General features: G+C 45.1%; 1 protein-coding gene across 1 annotated transcript in view; it reads right to left on the reverse strand.

The window, feature by feature from the left end:
- Positions 1-482: 482 nt before the first annotated feature.
- SIAH3 (siah E3 ubiquitin protein ligase family member 3) overlaps positions 483-21,652 on the reverse strand; it is a 74,342-nt gene continuing 53,172 nt past the window's right edge. Inside the window, exon 2 of the mRNA XM_025364797.1 lies at positions 483-1,157. Coding sequence (XP_025220582.1) covers positions 483-1,157 — 675 coding nt within the window. The remainder of the gene's footprint in view (positions 1,158-21,652) is intronic.

A 21,652-nucleotide genomic window follows, 5' to 3' on the forward strand; every position in this document is an offset into this window, starting at 1 on the left:
TGAACGCACAGGTTCAGATTTAGCTTGCTCTGAAATAGACTGAAAAGAGAAACAAGAAATGATTCTCACACTAAGCCTCCTTTCAACCCCAACAGTCTGCTTGATGGTGTTTTGATCCTTTCGAGTGCAGCGGAGAAAGGAATTGGAGGTGACAGGAAAAAACTATTCTGATTAAATCTTACAAACGTTCCATAAAACAACACCAACAAGACAGGACAAACGTCACACCAAGATCTTAAATTACAGGATGTTTACATAATATAATGCCCATGGCAGACAAAAACTAAATCCCACAAAGTACCTGAGACAAAATGAAATAAAATAAAATGAAATAAAATAAAATAAAATAAAATAAATAAAGTAAAATAAAATAGAAAAGAAAGGAAGGAGAAGAATAAAAAGGAGTCTCTGGAGTCCTGGCATTGAGAGGTCCGAGGTGTTTCCTAGGGAGGCTGTGTGGGGAGCATCCATGGCTCCTGGCCTCACATTTCAGCTTCTGAGGGTCGGACCTCTGTCGCGGTGATGGCAATCCCAATGGCAAGGCTGCCATTGTCAGAGAAGAGCTGTGCCAGCGAGGTGTTGAGGACGAGGCAGTCCCCATCCGTAATCACTGAGTCCACACACTCAAGGACAGACCGGGGGGTGGCCTCCCACTTGAGGCGCCGATGGTTTCTGTTGAGCTCCAGGCGATAGGTGAAGCAGTCGGCCTGGGTGGGGGTTCCAATCAGCATCATGGTGGCAAAGAACTGGGGGTGACCTTCATGCCTCTCCTGTTTCCTCAGCACTAACAGAAAGTGGTGGCCGAGGCAGGAGTGCATGATTATCCAATCAGCCGGCGCGGGGAGGTGCATGTCCGTGGCCAGGAAGACGATCTCAGCTCCCTGGAGGATGTCAACACTATGGATCTGCCGCAGGTGGGGCACCACCACCTCCAGGTGGCCTTCCCACTGGCAGGAGAACAAGGGACACATGCACAGGCAGGGCGTCACCGGGGCGGTGTGCAGCCCCACCTCCTGGTGGTGAAGGTGGTGGGGGTGGGCGTGGTGGTGGAGGTGGTGGTGGTGGCGGTGGTGGCAGTGGTGGTGGGAGAGATGGTGAGGGTGGAAGCTGCCTTGCTCTGGAGCGTTCTGAGTGACGGCGCGCCGACTGGACACATACTGTAAGGAAAGAGAAGAACGTCAGTGCCGGGGTGAGGCCCATTTCTCCCTGGCCGCCACTCCCCTGATGTTCAAAGTGTCAAAAGCAGATCCTCCAGTGCAGGCTGAGAAAGATTCATTTCTTCAACAACAACAACAAAAAAAAACAAAGGCAGAGCGGGCACCTTGGGGTTGGGGGGTGTTGAGATTCTGAAAACTCAGTCCAAGAAAATGCAGTATTTATGCCTTTCTGGTTCTTTAATAAGATACACAAGCAAATGGGCAATTTCCTCCTCAAGTAACATGCAGTAGGATGGTCATCAATCATAAAGAACAAAGACAGCTTTTTTTTTTTTCTTTTTTGATATTGTTGATATTTTTGTGCAGGCAATGGAGGTCAATATATTTTTTTTCTATTTTGTCATAGTTATTAATTTTAGAACGAAATTTACATAATGCCCATTTGTCCTTCTAGTGTAGCCATGGATTGATCTGTCTTGGGCGCCCTTCTCCTGCATCCTAAGGCATCTGGTGGGATGCAGAGCTGACTGTGTGCAATGGGACTACCATCCCTAAGGAGAGAGTCCCCGCTGTGACTCCTGAGACCGCCGCACCAGGCACACATCTACCCCATTTCCAGCTCTCTGCCCCAGAGCAGCTTCCCAGAGCCTCATCACCAGGCAGCCTCCACCTGGAGAATCCCCCCACCTTCTGTTCATCATGGCGGTGTGCCCACAAGTGCCCCCCAAAACACCAAGAGCTGTGAGGACACCTTCTGATCAGGTGTCTGTGAACATTTATTGAGCATCTGCTGTGGCCAGGCCCTTGCAGGGATACAGCTGTGAGCACAACAGATACTGTGTCTCTTGGTGTGGGTAGCACAGACATTATTACACTTATAATTAATGACAGTTTTGACAGAGGTCCTCCATGTGACATGAAGACCGTGATTCATATTTTTCAGTTGAAGAAAGCGGCTTCAGTAATAAGGTGACAGAGCCTGCAAAACTGGTAAGTGAAAGACTGGGATTCATTTTCACGCCCCCTGACTCAGAACACAGGAGCACACCCCCATCCAGTGAGGCCTGCCTTCAGCTCCCTCCTCCGTTTCCGGAGTCCTTCTTTTCTGTAATTAACCTGCATGATCTAGGTCGCACAGGGGAGGTGGCAGCTCTGCAGTGAGCTCCAGACACGAGTCGCTCACCTTGCAGCCGTTTCCTAGGCTGTCCTCAGGTAGGGAGTGTCCCTTCTGCCCTAGCTCTCCAAATGCTTTCTGGCCTTCAGATGCCTTTGGGCATTTGCTTCCTCACCCTGCTTCAGTTCATTCCCGAAGAACAGAGGACAGGGGTGAAGGTCCCCAGCCACTGCTGCCGCCAGAGTTTCTGTCTCCGCTGACTCCCTGTGGCTCATAGTGAGCCAGCTAGCTTCCTTTCTTTAGGGCATTCAGGACACACATACACGTACATACGTGCACAGTCATGCACAAAATACACATGCATGCATGCGCACACATGCTCAGGACACATGTGCACACCCCCCCCCCTCCACGGTGCACCGGGATTGTCACCCTAGTGATGGAGGTGACCTGGAGGAGGTGGGGGCAAGGTCAGCTATACTCTCCGGTTGTTAGTTCCATCTGCTGGCTTCTGCATTTTTCCCCCAGAAGTGTGTTCTACAGGGGCTCTTCCAGTAGCGCCTGTCCTGTCCTGGATGGGAGCTGCTGGGCAATCTGCTGTCCTCCATCCTGCAACTCCACCTGGTTCCCCTTCCCCAAGGGGAACAGTGTGTCTTCAGCTATGAAGGAAAAAGCTGTGTTCCAAAATCCTGCTAGCAATGAGTCTGGCTTACCCCTCAGTGTTAAGTATGGGGAAGGAAACTAACTAGTATGTAGCATCTCTAAGTGTCAGCTGCTATGGAAAGGAGGTATTTTTTAAATAATTATTTCATTTAATTTTTCACAGAAAAGATCGATTTCCTTATTAAAAAATAAAAATCTGGCTTTGTCCCCACCTGCCTGCTGGTGGCATGGGCCATTTAGTGACTGGGTTGAGGGGGCTTCTCCCCTCTCCTGGGATCATGCAGGAAGTCCAGGACCCACACCTTCCATCAGCCAGGATCAGGACCCTCCCATGGACCTTCCCACTGTCTGCAGGCCTGGTAGGCAGGCAACTTCTCCTGTACTCAAGAGGACCTGGTCTTGGGCTCTCATGAAAAACCCAGATGGTGTCCCTCTTCCAGTCTCCGAGAAGGCCCCTCTCTCCCAGTCTTTACAACAATCAACAGAGAAACATTTTATGTTTGTCTTACAGATGAACAAACAGAGACACAGAGAGACAGTCAGTGGCCCAAGTCACACAGCTCATAAGGGCTGCAGCTGGGAACAGGGCCCAGATCAGTTAACGGTGACAGATCGTAGACTGGGAAGATCACAGGCTGGAGGTCAAAAGACTAATCTGTTTCACTGTTTACGTGGCCAGCAGCCTTCAGTCAGTTCTCTTATTGGCAAAATATTTATCTCAAGGGCATGTTAGAAGATCAAATGAGAGCATCCCTGTAAAACGGCGTTACCAACTTTATCAAGTGTTACCTCGAGAGGGCATTTCCATTTAGATGTGGTTTTGGGTGAAGACTTGACAGCCCTCCACTGCAGTCTGTGCCTGCCTGTCTCCATTCTGATCAACTCACTTTCACACATGAGCAGCAATCTGGGCTGAGCACAGGCCACCACAAAACCTGGAGAACCCAGTCTCACACTTGGCCTGGGACCGCCAGTCCCAGCGCTGACCTGTGAGGACAGATAGAATGTCCCGAAATCCCCATTTACAAATAACCTCTGGGCTTTCCCCTATTCTTTGCCATTTCTCCATATTCTTCCTCAGATCTATTTTCCATCTTCTCTGTCCTGACCTGGTCAGCGAATGTCAGAGATGGGAGGTCAAAGTAGTAGGGAGGGAGTGGGAAGAAATACCTGGATCTTCCTCTCTCCCCCTGCCAGTGCCTTCCACTGGTGAAACCCATGCAGAAACCTACCAGCAAAGGGAGTCCAGCAGGTGCACTCAGCAAAGGTTGGCTCCCTTTGAAAGTGGTACTGGGTCAGGCAGATGGGTGAAGATGGGTGAATGGAGATATTTGCACTTGCAATATCTTGCAGCATCTTATGTGATGCTGCTGGTTTGAACAGGCTGGGGCTCTTGGGCTGAGTTCTGATGGGGCTTATGGCAGGGGAAGAGACAGAGATGTCTTATAATTCATTAAGCCATTCAGCATACACGTACACACCACCCATCATGTGCGAGGGGCTGAGAATACTGAACAGAATAAGCTCCTTGTTCCTGCTTCACTAGCTCACTGTGATTGTGTGAAAGCAATGCAGAAATGCAGGGTACGCCAGGGGCTCTGAGAGCACCAAGTAGGGGAGGCAGCTGTTCTAGCCAGTGTGAGGTGACATTTAAACTAATTGAAGCGTGAAGGGTGAATTCTCTAGCAGAATAGGCAAAGGGCTCACCGACAGGGAAAACAGCAGGTTTGAAGGAGCTGGGTATGAAAGAACATGGATGTTCAATAAGTGACAAGAAGTCCCAAGTGGCTGATAGGGAATCCGGTGGAGATGGAGAGGAGATGTTGGGTCATCATGCCCAGGCCTTGTAAGCCAAGCTGAGGCTCTGAGATGGCACCCAGTGCACGGTGGATATTAGCAGGACTATCCAAGAGACCCAGCTATGTGCGTTAGGGAGCTCCTGTGGGTAGCACGATGCCCCCTACGCCCAGCAGCACAGCCTGCTCTAAGCTGCTGCTCAGAATGGGGCCAGCAGCAAGACCCAACCCTTATCTAACCAGCAGACCCCAGCAACAGTCATTCCCCTGGACTCTCCCAATGCTTCCTTGTGGCTTCATCTTCCACTAGCTTTTTGTTTTTTAATTGCTGCCATGTTACAAAGCAGCCAAGGGTATAATCCAAAGAGCCTGAAGTGAATAACTATGCAAATAGAGTGGAACGTGATACACTTATTGAGACCTGTGTACTTGCTGTGCCCTGGGAAGGCGCTCAGAATAAACGCAGCCTTAATTTTTTATTTCTTCCTGCTCCATCTTCTGATGCAAAATATGTTTCATTTAAACGATCCTCGGGTGAGTGAGGTCACAGGGCTGCTGGCAGGGAGAAGGGATTCGTTTAATTGGCAAAATGCTAATTGTTTCAGAATATGAATTCCAATCTTCCCATCTAATACAGTGGATGTGTGAGTAATTACTTTCCTTCACTAAACTGTTAATGCAACATTAGCGATTACACTAATTAAAACTAATGAACTCTTACAGACTGATAAACCCCTCAGTCAGTCAGTGGATGCCTTTCTTCCATTGGCTGTGTTTAACTTCCCATTTGGAAGAGAGATCTTGAATTAACCTTTAGAATAATGCGCAAAATTGGGTTTAGCAATGTTAGGCTTTATAGGCTGGGGATAATACTTTCTCTATGCATTAGTGAGACCATTTCCACTGAGGGTGTAATTGAATTTAAAAACACATTCCTTAATTTGATCAGCCACACTCCCATAGTTGGTAATGGCTCTCCAAATCCTGGCTTCTGAAGGCGAAAACTGCCTCTGGAATACCCCATGACCCTTTCTCTGGCCTCTGCTCCCTGGGGTCAGCAAACTCACTTAGAGGATTGCTTTTCCTTTCCACTTGCTTCCAGGAACATTGCCATGCATTTTAGCTGAAAGAGACTTTTGCCCCCAATTCTACGTGGCAGGCACTTGCTTCGAGTTTGCTCATTCCCTTATTTGTGAATATTAATTAACTGAAGTTTTTAGTCCTGGGTGAAGTGGGGAAGGCAGCAATGCTATCGATGCATTTCACACAAAGCGAGAATGAGCAGGTTGGGGTGGAGGGTAGGCATCAGGGTACTGAGGTAAAGTCCACGTCTGAGCCAAGCTGGGAGTCAGGTCTGCTAGGAAGGGAGAACTGACTGCTCCAGGACTGTGCCCTGCACACAAAACTCAGAAGGACTCTAGATGCTTCCAAACAGGTAAGAAATAAGTTAAGCCAAGAGAGAAAACAACCGTAAGACTTTTACCACATGGGACAGGAACATCTTAATTAGAAAATGTATCTTATACTCCTTCTCCTCCATACCAGATTCAGCTCTTGCTATGTAGATGGAGGAGATCTTCATGTGGACAGTAGGAGCATCTCTGCAATTTCCTTTAAAATACTTTAGTATAGAGAATGTGATATAAATCTATAAATCAATCAATCAATCTATCTATTTATCTATCTTTCTATCTATATTTTGAGACAGAGTCTCACTCTGTCACCCGGGCTGGAATGCAGCGACGTGATCTCGGGTCACTGTAACCTCCACCTCCTAGGTTCAAGTGATTCTCCTGCCTCAGTTTCCTGAGTAGCTGGGATTACAGGTGCCTGCCACCATATCTGGCTAATTTTTGTATTTTTAGTAGAGACAGGGTTTCACCATGTTGGCCAGGCTGCTCTCGAAGTCTTGACTTCAAGTGATCTGCCTGTCTCAACTTCACAAAGTGTTGGGATTACAGGCATAAGCCACCACACCCGGCCTAAACCGTACGCATTTTTAAACTATACTCTAGGGCCTGTCAATTCCTGAATCGGGAATTCAAACATCAAGGTAATCACCTAACATTGTATTGGAAAAGTCCATATCTGAGATAATGACTGCAATGGCCTCAATTAGTATCCATATTTCATATTCACATCAGATGCTGCTAGTTAACACTTCCACAAATGTTTTGGTTGGTGAAATTAGTAGTTTGTTAATCAGCATAATAGATGCTAGAAGTGGGCTCTAGTTGAGGAAATTAGTGGTTTTCGAGCTGTAAAGATTAGTTAAAATAGTGCAGAGAGATTTCTCACTTTATGAATGGGTCTTGAAAGCTGGTTCCCTAAATATCCTGTGTCCAGCTGCTGAGTCAGGACTTCTGGTGCTCTGATGCCACTTCTTAACTGTATTGGCATATTGCCTGTGAAATACCACTGCACACACATTTTCTTTACTGGTGATCAAAATTATGTAACTTGAGGGTGGAGACATTGCTTAATACACACAGAAGCCTTGAGTCTTGACCTATCTCTGCCATTGTTTAGCTAGAAAAGAGGCTAATAGGCTGTGGCTTTGAAAAGATGACAACTTTGTGAACAAAATTACTTAAAACCAAGACCTATGGGTCCATGCAGATGAAAAGGGTCCATACAGATGTCTTCATAGACACCCATCCTATGATCTCAAAAGCCTCCTGACCAAGCTGGTCTTCTTATAAACACATTTGCCAGTCACATGGGAAGGAATAAGTGGATGACACTGAAGAGAAAAATACATTTCTGAGATCCTAGGGTCCTTTAGTTTCCAGATCCTTAACCTTGGCTGGCAAGTATTAGCTGATTTATCCATGAATATTTTCCTGCTTGCTGAGTGCCTTCAGGACAGGGACTAATTGTTCGTGTGTCCTTACTGCTAGTACAGTGCCCGACATGCGATGTATGCTTGCCACATATTCATAGCACAGATCAATGCATTAGTAACAGCTTCCAATATGAAGATCACACTGGTTCTGTCCTTTATATCATTCAGGTGTGCCAGCCACTGTCCCACCTGGCATTGTCTGAGACAATCAGGTGCTGTAAGACAGGAATGCTGCCTCCTTACCTGACTTGTGAAGTAGTTAAGCAGCAGTTAAGGTCTGTCCACACAACTCACTACTTATTTCAACTTGCATTGAAAATCACTAGTTGTGGCCAGGCGCAGAGGCTCATGTCTGTAGTCCCAGCACTTTGGGAGGCTGAGATGGGCGGATCACTTGAGCCCAGGAATTTGAGATCAGCCTGAGCAACATGACCTCGTCTCTACAAAAACAAAAATTAGCCAGGCAGGGGGCGGAGCAAGATGGCCAAATAGGAACAGCTCCAGTCTCCAGCTCCCAGCACAAGCGACACAGAAGACAGGTGATTTCTGCATTATCAACTGAGGTACTGGGTTCATCTCACTGGGGAGTGCCGGGCAATCGGTGCTGGTCAGCTGTTGCAGCCCAACCAGCGAGAGCTGAAGCAGGGCGAGGCATCACCTCACCTGGGAAGCGCAAGGGGGAAGGGAATCCCTTTTCCTAGCCAGGGGAACAGAGACACACAACACCTGGAAAATCGGGTAACTCCCAACCCAATACTGCGCTTTAAGCAAACGGGCACACCAGGAGATTATGTCCCACACCTGGCCGGGAGGGTCCCACACCCACAGAGCCTTCCTCATTGCTAGCACAGCAGTCTGTGATCTAACCGCAAGGCAGCAGCGAGGCTGGGAGAGGGGCGCCCACCATTGCTGAGGCTTAAGGAGGTAAAGAAAGCCCTGGGAAGATCCAACTGGGTGGAGCTCACAGCAGCTCAAGGAGGCCTGCCAGTCTCTGTAGACTCCACCTCTGGGGACAGGGCACAGCTAAACAACAACAGCAACAACAACAACAAAAAAGCAGCAGAAACCTCTGCAGACGCAAGCAACTCTGACAGCTTTGAAGAGAGCGGTGGATCTCCCAACACAGAGGTTGAGATCTGAGAACGGACAGACTGCTTGCTCACGTGGGTCCCAGACCCCTGAGTAGCCTAACTGGGAGACATCCTCCACTAGGGGCAGACCGACACCCCACACCTCACACGGTGGAGTACACCCCTGAGAGGAAGCTTCCAAAGCAAGAATCAGACAGGTATACTCGCTGTTCAGCAATATTCTATCTTCTGCAGCCTCTGCTGCTGACACCCAGGCAAACAGGGTCTGGAGTGGACCTCAAGCAATCTCCAACAGACCTACAGCTGAGAGTCCTGACTGTTAGAAGGAAAACTAACAAACAGGAAGGACACCCACACCAAAACCCCATCAGTACGTCACCATCATCAAAGACCAGAGGCAGATAAAACCACAAAGATGGGGAAAAAGCAGGGCAGAAAAGCTGGAAATTCAAAAAATAAGAGCGCATCTCCCCCTCCAAAGGAACGCAGCTCATCGCCAGCAACGGATCAAAGCTGGATGGAGAATGACTTTGACGAGATGAGAGAAGAAGGCTTCAGTCCATCAAACTTCTCAGAGCTAAAGGAGGAATTATGTACCCAGTGCAAAGAAACTAAAAATCTTGAAAAAAGAGTGGAAGAATTGATAACCAGAATAATTAATGCAGAGAAGGCCATAAACAAACAGAGATGAAAACCATGACACGAGAAATAAGTGACAAATGCACAAGCTTCAGTAACTGACTCGATCAACTGGAAGAAAGAGTATCAGCGATTGAGGATCAAATGAATGAAATGAAGCGAGCAGAGAAACCTAAAGAAAAAAGAAGAAAAAGAAATGAACAAAGCCTGCAAGAAGTATGGGATTATGTAAAAAGACCAAATCTACGTCTGATTGGGGCGCCTGAAAGTGAGGGGAAAATGGAACCAAGTTGGAAAACACTCTTCAGGATATCATCCAGAAGAACTTCCCCAACCTAGTAGGGCAGGCCAACATTCAAATCCAGGAAATATAGAGAACGCCACAAAGATACTCCTCGAGAAGGGCAACTCCAAGACACATAATTGCCAGATTCACCAAAGTTGAAATGAAGGAAAAAATCGTAAGGGCAGCCAGAGAGAAAGGTTGGGTTACTCACAAAGGGAAGCCCATCAGACTAACAGCAGATCTCTTGGCGGAAACTCTACAAGCCAGAAGAGAGTGGGGGCCAATATTCAACATTCTTAAAGAAAAGAATTTTAAACCCATAATTTCATATCCAGCCAAACTAAATTTCATAAGTGAAGGAGAAATAAAATCCTTTACAGATAAGCAAATGCTTAGAGATTTTGTCACCACCAGGCCTGCCTTACAAGAGACCCTGAAGGAAGCACTAAACATGGAAAGGAACAACCGGTACCAGCCATTGCAAAAACATGCCAAAATGTAAAGGCCATGGAGGCTAGGAAGAAACTGCATCAACTAACGAGCAAAATAACCAGTTAATATCATAATGGCAGGATCAAGTTCACACATAACAATCTTAACCTTAAATGTAAATGGACTAAATGCTCCAATTAAAAGACACAGACTGGCAAACTGGATAAAGAGTCAAGACCCATCAGTCTGCTGTATTCAGGAGACCCATCTCACATGCAGAGACATACATAGGCTCAAAATAAATGGATGAAGATCTACCAAGCAAATGGAGAACAAAAAAAAGCAGGGGTTGCAATCCTAGTCTCTGATAAAACAGACTTTAAACCATCAAAGATCAAAAGAGACAAAGAAGGCCATTACATAATGGTAAAGGGATCAATTCATCAGGAAGAGCTAACTATCCTAAATATATATGCACCCAATACAGGAGCACCCAGATTCATAAAGCAAGTCCTTAGAGACTTACAAAGAGACTTAGACTCCCATACAATAATAATGGGAGACTTCAACACTCCACTGTCAACATTAGACAGATCAACGAGACAGAAAGTTAACAAGGATATCCAGGAATTGAACTCATCTCTGCAGCAAGCAGACCTAATAGACATCTACAGAACTCTCCACCCCCAAATCAACAGAATATACATTCTTCTCAGCACCATATCACACTTATTCCAAAATTGACCACATAATTGGAAGTAAAGCACTCCTCAGCAAATGTACAAGAACAGAAATGATAACAGTCTCTCAGACCACAGTGCAATCAAACTAGAACTCAGGACTAAGAAACTCAATCAAAACTGCTCAACTACATGGAAACTGAATAACCTTCTCCTGAATGACTACTGGGTACACAACAAAATGAAGGCAGAAATAAAGATGTTCTTTGAAACCAATGAGAACAAAGATACAACATACCAGAATCTCTGGGACACATTTAAAGCAGTGTGTAGAGGGACATTTATAGCACTAAATGCCCACAAGAGAAAGCTGGAAAGATCTAAAATTGACACTCTAACATCACAATTAAAAGAACTAGAGAAGCAAGAGCAAACACATTCAAAAGCTAGCAGAAGGCAAGAAATAACTAAGATCAGAGCAGAACTGAAGGAGATAGAGACACAAAAAACCCTCCAAAAAATCAATGAATCCAGGAGTTGGTTTTTTGAAAAGATCAACAAAATTGATAGACCACTAGCAAGACTAATAAAGAAGAAAAGAGAGAAGAATCAAATAGACGCAATAAAAAATGATAAAGGGGATATCACCACCGACCCCACAGAAATACAAACTACCATCAGAGAATACTATAAACACCTCTACGCAAATAAACTAGAAAATCTAGAAGAAATGGATAATTTCCTGGACACTTACACTCTCCCAAGACTAAACCAGGAAGAAGCTGAATCCCTGAATAGACCAATAGCAGGCTCTGAAATTGAGGCAATAATTAATAGCCTACCAACCAAAAAAAGTCCAGGACCAGATGGATTCACAGCTGAATTCTACCAGAGGTATAAGGAGGAGTTGGTACCATTCCTTCTGAAACTATTCCAATCAATAGAAAAAGAGGGAATCCTCCCTAACTCATTTTATGAGACCAACATCATCCTGATATCAAAGTCTGGCAGAGACACAAAAAAAGAGAATTTTAGACCAATATCCCTGATGAACATCGATGCAAAAATCCTCAATGAAATACTGGCAAACCAGATCCAGCAGCCCATCAGAAAGCTTATCCACCATGATCAAGTGGGCTTCATCCCTGGGATGCAAGGCTGGTTCAACATACGCAAATCAATGAACGTAATCCAGCATATAAACAGAACCAAAGACAAAAACCACATGATTATCTCAATAGATGCAGAAAAGGCCTTTGACAAAATTCAACAACCCTTCATGCTAAAATCTCTCAATAAATTCGGTATTGATGGAACGTATCTCAAAATCATAAGAGCTATTTATGACAAACCCACAGCCAATATCATACTGAATGGGCAAAAACTGGAAAAATTCCCTTTGAAAACTGGCACAAGACAGGGATGCCCTCTCTCACCACTCCTATTCAACATAGTGTTGGAAGTTCTGGCTAGGGCAATCAAGCAAGAGAAAGAAATAAAGGATATTCAGTTAGGAAAAGAAGAAGTTAAATTGTCCCTGTTTGCAGATGACATGATTGTATATTTAGAAAACCCCATTGTCTCAGCCCAAAATCTCCTTAAGCTGATAAGCAACTTCAGCAAAGTCTCAGGATACAAAATTAATGTGCAAAAATCACAACCATTCTTACACACCAGTAACAGACAAACAGAGAGCCAAATCATGAATGAACTTCCATTCACAATTGCTTCAAAGAGAATAAAATACCTAGGCATCCAACTTACAAGGGATGTAAAGGACCTCTTCAAGGAGAACTACAAACCACTGCTCAGTAAAATAAAAGAGGACACAAACAAATGGAAGAACATACCATGCTCATGGATAGGAAGAATCAATATCGTGAAAATGGCTATACTGCCCAAGGTAATTTATAGATTCAATGCCATCCCCATCAAGCTACCAATGACTTTCTTCACAGAATTGGAAAAAACTGCTTTAAAGTTCATATGGAACCAAAAAAGAGCCCGCATCTCCAAGACAATCCTAAGTCAAAAGAACAAAGCTGGAGGCATCACGCTACCTGACTTCAAACTATACTACAAGGCTACAGTAACCAAAACAGCATGGTACTGGTACCAAAACAGAGATATAGACCAATGGAACAGAACAGAGTCCTCAGAAATAATACCACACATCTACAGCCATCTGATCTTTGACAAACCTGAGAAAAAGAAGAAGTGGGGAAAGGATTCCCTATTTAATAATGGTGCTGGGATAATTGGCTAGCCATAAGTAGAAAGCTGAAACTGGATCCTTTCCTTACTCCTTATACGAAAATTAATTCAAGATGGATTAGAGACTTAAATGTTAGACCTAATACCATAAAAACCCTAGAAGAAAACCTAGGTAATACCATTCAGGACATAGGCATGGGCAAGGACTTCATGTCTAAAACACCAAAAGCAAGGGCAACAAAAGCCCAAATTGACAAATGGAATCTAATTAAACTAAAGAGCTTCTGCACAGCAAAAGAAACTACCATCAGAGTGAACAGGCAACCTATAGAATGGGAGAAAATTTTTGGAATCTACTCATCTGACAAAGGGCTAATATCCAGAACCTATAAAGAACTGAATCAAATTTACAAGAAAAAAAAACAAACAACCCCATCAAAAACTGGGTAAAGGATATAAACAGACACTTCTCAAAAGAAGACATTCATACAGCCAACAGACACATGAAAAAATGCTCATCATCACTCGCCATCAGAGAAATGCAAATCAAAACCACAATGAGATACCATCTCACACCAGTTAGAATGGCGATCATTAAAAAGTCAGGAAACAACAGGTGCTGGAGAGGATGTGGAGAAATAGGAACACTTTTACACTGTTGGTGGGATTGTAAACTAGTTCAACCATTATGGAAAACAGTATGGCAATTCCTCAAGGATCTAGAACTAGAAGTACCATATGATCCAACCATCCCATTACTGGGTATATACCCAAAGGATTATAAATCATGCTGCTATAAAGACACATGCACACGTATGTTTATTGCAGCACTATTCACAATAGCAAAGACTTGGAATCAACCCAAATGTCCATCAGTGACAGATTGGATTAAGAAAATGTGGCACATATACACCATGGAATACTATGCAGCCATAAAAAAGGATGAATTTGTGTCTTTTGTAGGGACATGGATGCAGCTGGAAACCATCATTCTCAGCAAACTATCACAAGAAGAGAAAACCAAACACTGCATGTTCTCACTCATAGGTGGGAACTGAACAATGAGATCACTTGGACTCGGGAAGGGGAACATCACACACTGGGGCCTATCATGGGGAGGGGGGAGGGGGGAGGGATTGCATTGGGAGTTATACCTGATGTAAATGACGAGTTGATGGGTGCTGACGAGTTGATGGGTGCAGCACGCCAACATGGCACAAGTATACATATGTGACAAACCTGCACGTTATGCACATGTACTCTAGAACTTAAAGTATAAAAAAAAAAAAAAAAAATTAGCCAGGCAGCTGTGGTCCCAGCTACTCAGAGACTGAGGTGGGAGGATCAGGTTAGCCCAGAAGGTTGAGGCTGCAGTGAGCTGAGATCATGCCACTGCACTCCAGCCTGAGCATGGAGTGAGACCCTGTCTCAAAAAAAAAAAAAGAAAAACAAGAAAAGAAAATCACTAATTGGTAGCCTTTTCTCCTCAACTAGGTTGGAAGTCATTGAGGGCAGAGGTTGTATTAAGTCTGCCCAGTGTTTAGTGCAGTGATGGACTTGCATTGTCTGACACGTAGTAGACTCTCAATAAATGTTAGGTTAGTGCAAAAGTAATTGCGGTCTTTGCCATTACTTTTAATACATGCTGCTTAAATGAATGAATGAATGATTCATAAACAGATCCCTGTTTTGGACCATATCAGTGGAAAGGCTGTTTGTCTTCAGTCAGAGGCTCTGTCCCCTACCCTTCCATTTCAGGTGCTATAGAAATACGGTGTGTGTGTGTCCATGTGGCCAAGTGTCCATGACTGTGAGCTCCTCAGGAAGGTGCCCTGGCAGCTCCTCACCCAGAATCCAACAGTGATGGGACACAGAAGCTGCATTTGACCCTGACCAAGAGGAGGGTACTGACATGTGCCCCACCTGCCAGTGTGAGAAGTATGATAAAAACTTTGAAGAAGAAATTTCTCCTGCCAGAGAGGTACTTGCTTTGCTTTTACTTTTTACTGAGATTACTTGATGCCTCAGGCATTTACTTTTTCAGTAATGAATTGCTTCTCCCAATTTAGGAAGGACAGATTGCTGGGTTAACTCAGCAAATCAATCTGGCCACCTCCCAGATTGCTCTAGGCCCATGTTCCCCTCTTGCACCTCGGCAGGACCCCTGAGCTAAAAAGGCTGGATGCCGTCTCACTTCCTTATCCATTTTCTGTTAATAATCACCAGGAGGTAACTTTAACCCAACCAAAGATTACTGTAGCTCCTCCAGCTGTCCCTACCCATGAGATGAGGAGCTAATGGGTTGTACCCACACAGAACCCCAGAGCCCACCCTCTAGACCACACTCTGCGTAAGTGGGATGCTGGAATTCCCTACCCAGTGTCTCTAAGTCAGCTTCCTGCAGCCCCTGCTCTTTCTGGGATCCATCTTCTGGAAGGCAGACCATTAGATGTGGGAGATATGGCCAATGGGTGATGATTTCGGGGGTGGGGGTATAAGCAGAGCTTGAATGTGTGGGCTGGGGTGTTCGCTTGCCTTTGTAAGAGACTCATCAAAACCCAGGATGAAGCCGGGTTAGGAAGAAAGTGAGACAGGTTGCCACCTGGGAGCTGCCGCCATGTGACTCATTATGAAGGTATAATTTTATTTTTTTTTGAGATGGAGTTTCGCTCTTGTCCCCCAGGCTGGAGTGCAATGGCATAATCTTGGCTCCTTGCAACCTTTACCTCCTGGGTTCATGCAATTCTCCTGCCTCAACCTCCCAAGTAGCTGGGATTACAGACAGGTGCCACCATGCCCGGCTAAGTTTTGTATTTTTAGTAGAGACGGGATTTCACCATGTTGGCCAGGCTGGTGTCGAACTACTGGCCTCAAGTGATCCTCCTGCCTCGGCCTCCCAAAGCGCTATGATTATAGGCATGAGCCACCATGCCTGGCCATGAAGGTATAATTATTAAGGTAGGAGGACAGAATGTATTTTGAGAGTCTCATACCTTGTTTTTTCCTTTTTGAGTATTTATATAGACAGTATGTGGACCACCATGTGTACTTTTGCCTCCCATCTTGCAAATCTTGGGGGCAGGCTTGCAGTCAAACCACAAAAAGGAATGTTGCCCTGTCTCTATTCTTTGGCTCTGCTTTTCATCTGTGGAGTTTTGAGTATGCTAATGAATCTAATCAATCTTGTAGATGAAAGACTTTTTCGTCAAAGCAACTTTTTGTGTAGTTAGACTTTCATATCCGTAATTGGCAAGTGAAACCTGGGGCCTGCGTGAGCAGTTTAAAGGTTAACCTTTTTATTACCCAAAGCCACATTAACTATGAGCCTTTCTTTAGGATGACTTTAGAACTACAGCAGTGACTGGACACCATGTCCAGAGATTATCCCGCCAATCTGGATACCCTCAGATTGTGGGCAAGACTGTTGCTCACACTGTTGTGGCTGGAGTCAGTGCCGTGACCTTTGAGAGGCAGGTTGCTGCAAATGGTTACACATGCAAATGCAAACTGCAGAAGCAGATGTGTTAGCAGGTTACAAGTGGGCAGAGGTGTGTCCTGGGTGGCCCGAAACAATCTGATACCTCCAGGCCACATGCCATCCTTGTTTCTCTGAGTTCTTCAAAAATGTCGTGACCAGGAACTCCAGTTTCAGCTCTCTCTGCCAGAACTCTCTGCCCTCTGTGTTCCCTATCCCCAGATTAAGTTGTGTTCATCCTTCAGGGGTTCCTTATTCTGACTAGGACAGGTCTGTATGTTGCATGCTCCCTTAAAACATGCAACAAACTTGTTCAACATCTAGTCTTCCTGCTGGACCACAACAAGGGCTCCAGGTGGGTGAGTACTGTATTTCTTCCCCACTGTATCTGAAGTATCAGCACAGTGATTGGAACATGGTAGGTACCCAGTAAGTATGTGGGGAGAGCATGAATAAATGACTCCTCCCTGTTGACCTATTACCCTAACACAATTCAACCACTTCTCACCATCTGACAGCACTCACCCTCATTGCTTCTCTGGGCTACACAATAGTCTTCTAACTAGTTATGATAGGTTAGAAGACTGCCCTCAAAAGATGTGTTCACATCCTAATCCCCAGAACCTGTGAATGTGACCTTATTTGCAAAAATTGTCTTTATAGATGTAACTAAGTTAAAGACTTTGAGATGAGATCATTGTGGATTGTTCAGCTGGGCCCTAAATCCAAGGACAGTGTTCTTAGAAAAGACAGAAGAGAAGAAGACACAGACGAAGAGGAGAAGGCCATGTGAAGATGGAGGTAGAGATTGGAGTGATGTGGCTGCAATCCAAGGAACACCTGGACCCACCGGAACTGGAAGAAGCAAGGAGGAATTCTTCCCTAGCACCTTCAGAAGCTGTGTGGCCCTCCTGACACTTTTTTTTTCTGAGATACAGTCTACTCTGTCGCCCAGGCTGGAGTGCAGTGGTGTGACCTCGGCTCACTGCATCCTCCGCCTCCGGAGTTCAAGTGATTCTCCTGCCTTAGCCTCCCGAGTAGCTGGGACTACAGGCACTGTAGACTGGGAATGGCCTTGCTATCAGGAAATACTGAGTCTACACACAAATGGATGTAGCCTATAGGTCCTTCCGAGGATGATTATCAACTCTATACCCATGTGCTAATACCAGAGATACAAAGGACATTGTACAGTGCTTAGTCCAGAGCAAGAAGGCATAAGCAGTAGATGTTATTATCATTGTCATTGTCATCATTATTGCACAGTGATGTGGTTTGGCTGTGTCCTCACCCCACCCCCGCCACCAAATCTCATCTTGAATTGTAGCTCCCATAATCCCCACATGTTGTGAGAGGGACCTGGTGGGAGGTAATTGAATCATGGGAATGGGTTTTTACCATGCTATTCTTGTGATAGCGAATAAGTCTCATGAGATCCGATAGTTTTATAAAGGGCAGTTCCCCTCCACACACTCTCTTGCCTGCCACCATGTAAGACGTGCCTCTGCTCCTCCTTCACCTTCTGCCTCGATTGTGAGGCTTCCCCAGTCATGTGAAACTGAGTCCATTAAACCTCTTTTTCTTTTTCTTTTTTTTTTTTTGAGACGGAGTCTTGCTCTGTTGCCCGGGCTGGAGTGCAGTGGCCGGATCTCAGCTCACTGCAAGCTCCGCCTCCCGGGTTCCCGCCATTCTCCTGCCTCAGCCTCCCGAGTAGCTGGGACTACAGGCGCCCGCCACCTCGCCCGGCTAATTTTTTTTTATTTTTTAGTAGAGACGGGGTTTCACCGTGTTAGCCAGGATGGTCTCGATCTCCTGACCTCGTGATCCGCCCGTCTCGGCCTCCCAAAGTGCTGGGATTACAGGCTTGAGCCACCGCGCCCGGCCAAACCTCTTTTTCTTTATAAATTACCCAGTGTCAGGTGTGTCTTTATTAGCAGTGAGAGAATGAACTAATATACACATCTAGCTGATTGAGGTGTAAGCTAAGGAAATGCACTCTCCATAATTTCTAGGATCATGTATGAATAAGATTAAATCATAAAAACACTAATGTCCTTCCATGTCTCCCTTGAGGCCTTCTAGCAATTCTCACCAGGACCATGTTTTTTTTTTTGTTTTTTTGTTTTTTTGTTTTTAAATCTTGCTAAGCAAGTTTCTAAGATTAGTCATTATAGGTCACTGTGTCTCTCCTTTTTAAAAAAATGTTATTTTGATCTTTCCATAGATAACCAGTAGTTGTTTAGAATGAAAGCTCATCTTAAAAAATCTTCCTTTTGAATACAGCTAATTTATTTATTCCAAACATGACTCAAACCAATAAGCCTTTCATGGAGAGACCCAGAGGTAATTTTCCCATTGAAAACACTATGGCATTCCCAGAGTGGGTACAGAAGATGTGAGCCCCATGATCCAAGAAGCTCACTCCCAGAGATACACAAAGAAACCCAGAGACCCTTGTTGCCACAAGCATTTAAAGATGATGTTTATGTGAACAGCATCTCAGTCACCCACATTCCTCATGGCACCATGTGGGATGTCACAGACCTGCTAATGTGTGACACCAAGCAGGTGATACTAGTATGAGAGTTTCCCAGCACTCAGCAGGCAACAGAGGTTGAGATAACAAATGCCTCTGTATAGACTGGGGCCTGTTTATTAAGATAAACTCCCCTGACAGCTTGGCATGGTCACATAAAGAGTATACTGCTTGTACATTTGTGCCTTGAGTTCCTAGCCTGTCAGGGCTAGCTGCTTGGCACAAGCTGACGCTTTGCACCCCTTCATCTCTGATGCAGGAGCCTCATGTCTTCTACCAGCATCCATGAAACTGTAGCAGGTCACCCTGTGAGCTTGCAAATAGGGGGGTAAGATCTGAGCCCCTTCACAGTTGTAATCAATACCTGACAGATATGAGCATTATGTGATCAGAAAACATGCACACGAATGTTTACAGCAGCACTAATTCATAATAACCAAAATCTAACAGTCACCTAAATGTTCTTCTAATGGGTAAATTGTGATATATCTACACAATGGAATATCATGCTACTATAAAAAAAGAATGAGCTACTGCTATACCCAACAACATGGATCTCAAAAACATGTTGAATTTTTTAAAAAGCTAGACACAGAAGAGTACGTGTTTAAGAATTTTGTTCGAAGTTCAAAAACGTAAAACTGATCTATAGTGACAGAGCTTGAACAGTGGTTATCTTTGTGCATGGACATATTGACTTGGTGGGATCTGAGGGAGCCCCTGAGGGCTGCATATGTTATAATTTGTGGTCTGGGTGGGTGGTGGCTCTGTGGATATGTATATATGTATTTATATATATATGTGTAAAAATCCATCAAGGAATACACTTAAGATCTGTGTACTTCACTGCATGCTATACATCGAAAAACAAAATAGAATGAAAGAAAGAGACACAGAGAATGGATGTAAGTGGCCGTTGCCTTCAGGTCAGTGTTAAATGGACATATTTCATGGGACTCAAGAACCCTAGGGAGTCTTTTCTTTCATTATTTCACTTGTTCATTTGGCCCGTCTGTAGGTCTGGTTGCATCAGGTTGCCTGTGATACCAGTAGCCAGGGGGATTGGAGGATGGGGATGAGAGTCAGATCAGGGACGGGCCCAGGGAGCATAAGCTCCCCGGCTTAGAAATGCAGGGTCATGGCTGACACTCCCAGGGAGACACAGGACCTGGAAACCAGAAGATAAGGTGCTGAAGGTGTTCATGCCATGCCTGGAGTGGCACAGGCCTTGCCCTTTGGTCCTAGAGGCAGAAAGCTCCTCTCTGAGATTAGACTCACGGGCTATGGACCGACACTAGTGCCATGGCCTGGTTGTAGTGTCACAGGAGGTGCACGCTGACTTTGTGTAAATGCCTTGCTGAATGAATGGCTCCTCCTCTCTGCAATGTGGCTCTCCTCACCCCAAACTGAGGGACACAGCAGCCACAAAAAGCTGCTGACAGCTCCAAGTAAATCCCCTTAAGCGAGGTGGGGGCAGGTGTTTTATTGACTCTCAATCTTTGCCAGTAGCTGGGTACATATTTAATAAAAATCTTAGGCTTGGGGGGCAGGGATGGGAAGGCAGAAGGGAGAATTCCTGCCCCCAGGGCTTGGGAGGCTGGCAGGCTGGCCAGTCCCTAATAATTCATTCATCCAATATTCATCTTTGGGTTATTATAGTCACTGAGTATCTCTAAGGAACAAGTTTATTAGTGTCTGCTAAGATAATTAGCCTAATCTACTTCAAGGCAATTCTAATAGTCTCCATGTAGGATTTTTTTTTTTTTTTTTAACACAATTCACCATGACTACATTTCAACATTGGTTCTATTTTGTTCACATTTCCCCCATTGGAGGTATTCAGTTGCTACAAGAGTGCCATGCTCTCCAATTAGCCCAAGGGGAAGGAGATTAAGTCCCCAGGCTCTAGCTCAGCCTTCTCCCAGACCAGGTTTGCTCCAGCCTGCGTAATGCCTGCAGCTTGGGTGACCTCCAGGATCATCCTGAAGGCTGGACTTTCTTCCTCTCTGTCTGCATTTCCCCATCCTCTAAGGGGATATTGTAGAAGGGAAGGTACATACACAGCTTCAATGGATCCAAAGCACTTGATTTTCTGTCCTGCACTTGGAGAAATCTCTCATAACTTCCCTTGCAGCTACACAGGCCGCGAAACTCTCCATTCGTGAGTCTGCGGAGAGGGTTAGACCAACAATTCTGAAACGCCGTGCAGGGTGCACGCAAATCACCTGGGCATCCTGTTAAAATGCACACTCTGATGCAGCAGGTCTGGCATGGGGTTGAGGTTCTGCATTTCTAACCAGCTCTCAAGGATGTCAGAGCTGCTAGGTCACAGACCTCACTGTGAAGGGCAAGCAGCTAGATCCACTCATCCTTGCCCACTGCCATTATGCTGAGCATCCTTCTTCCTTCACAAAAGCCCTAACATCCCTTTAGGAATCCAATAGCATATTCTTAATAACCTCAGACATCTCTTTCTAACACTGATTCCTTAACAACAAATCCCTGCAGGGTCCATAGTTACTTTCATGATGGCGGTAATAGGGCTGCCCTATTCCAGGGAGGGAACACCTTGATTTGTTAGTCATGCAGTGTCCCCTTGCAGACAGCTTGGTAACACAGGACTTCACTAGGGGCAGAGGGGAAGCAGAGCTGCGAGGAAATTCTTAAGCAGAAAATGGGAAGTTTATCTTCTTTCTTTTAACAGTATTTAAATTCATTTGTTAA

This window comes from Theropithecus gelada, chromosome 17 (genome assembly GCF_003255815.1).
Source record: "Theropithecus gelada isolate Dixy chromosome 17, Tgel_1.0, whole genome shotgun sequence".
NCBI lineage: Eukaryota > Metazoa > Chordata > Mammalia > Primates > Cercopithecidae > Theropithecus > Theropithecus gelada.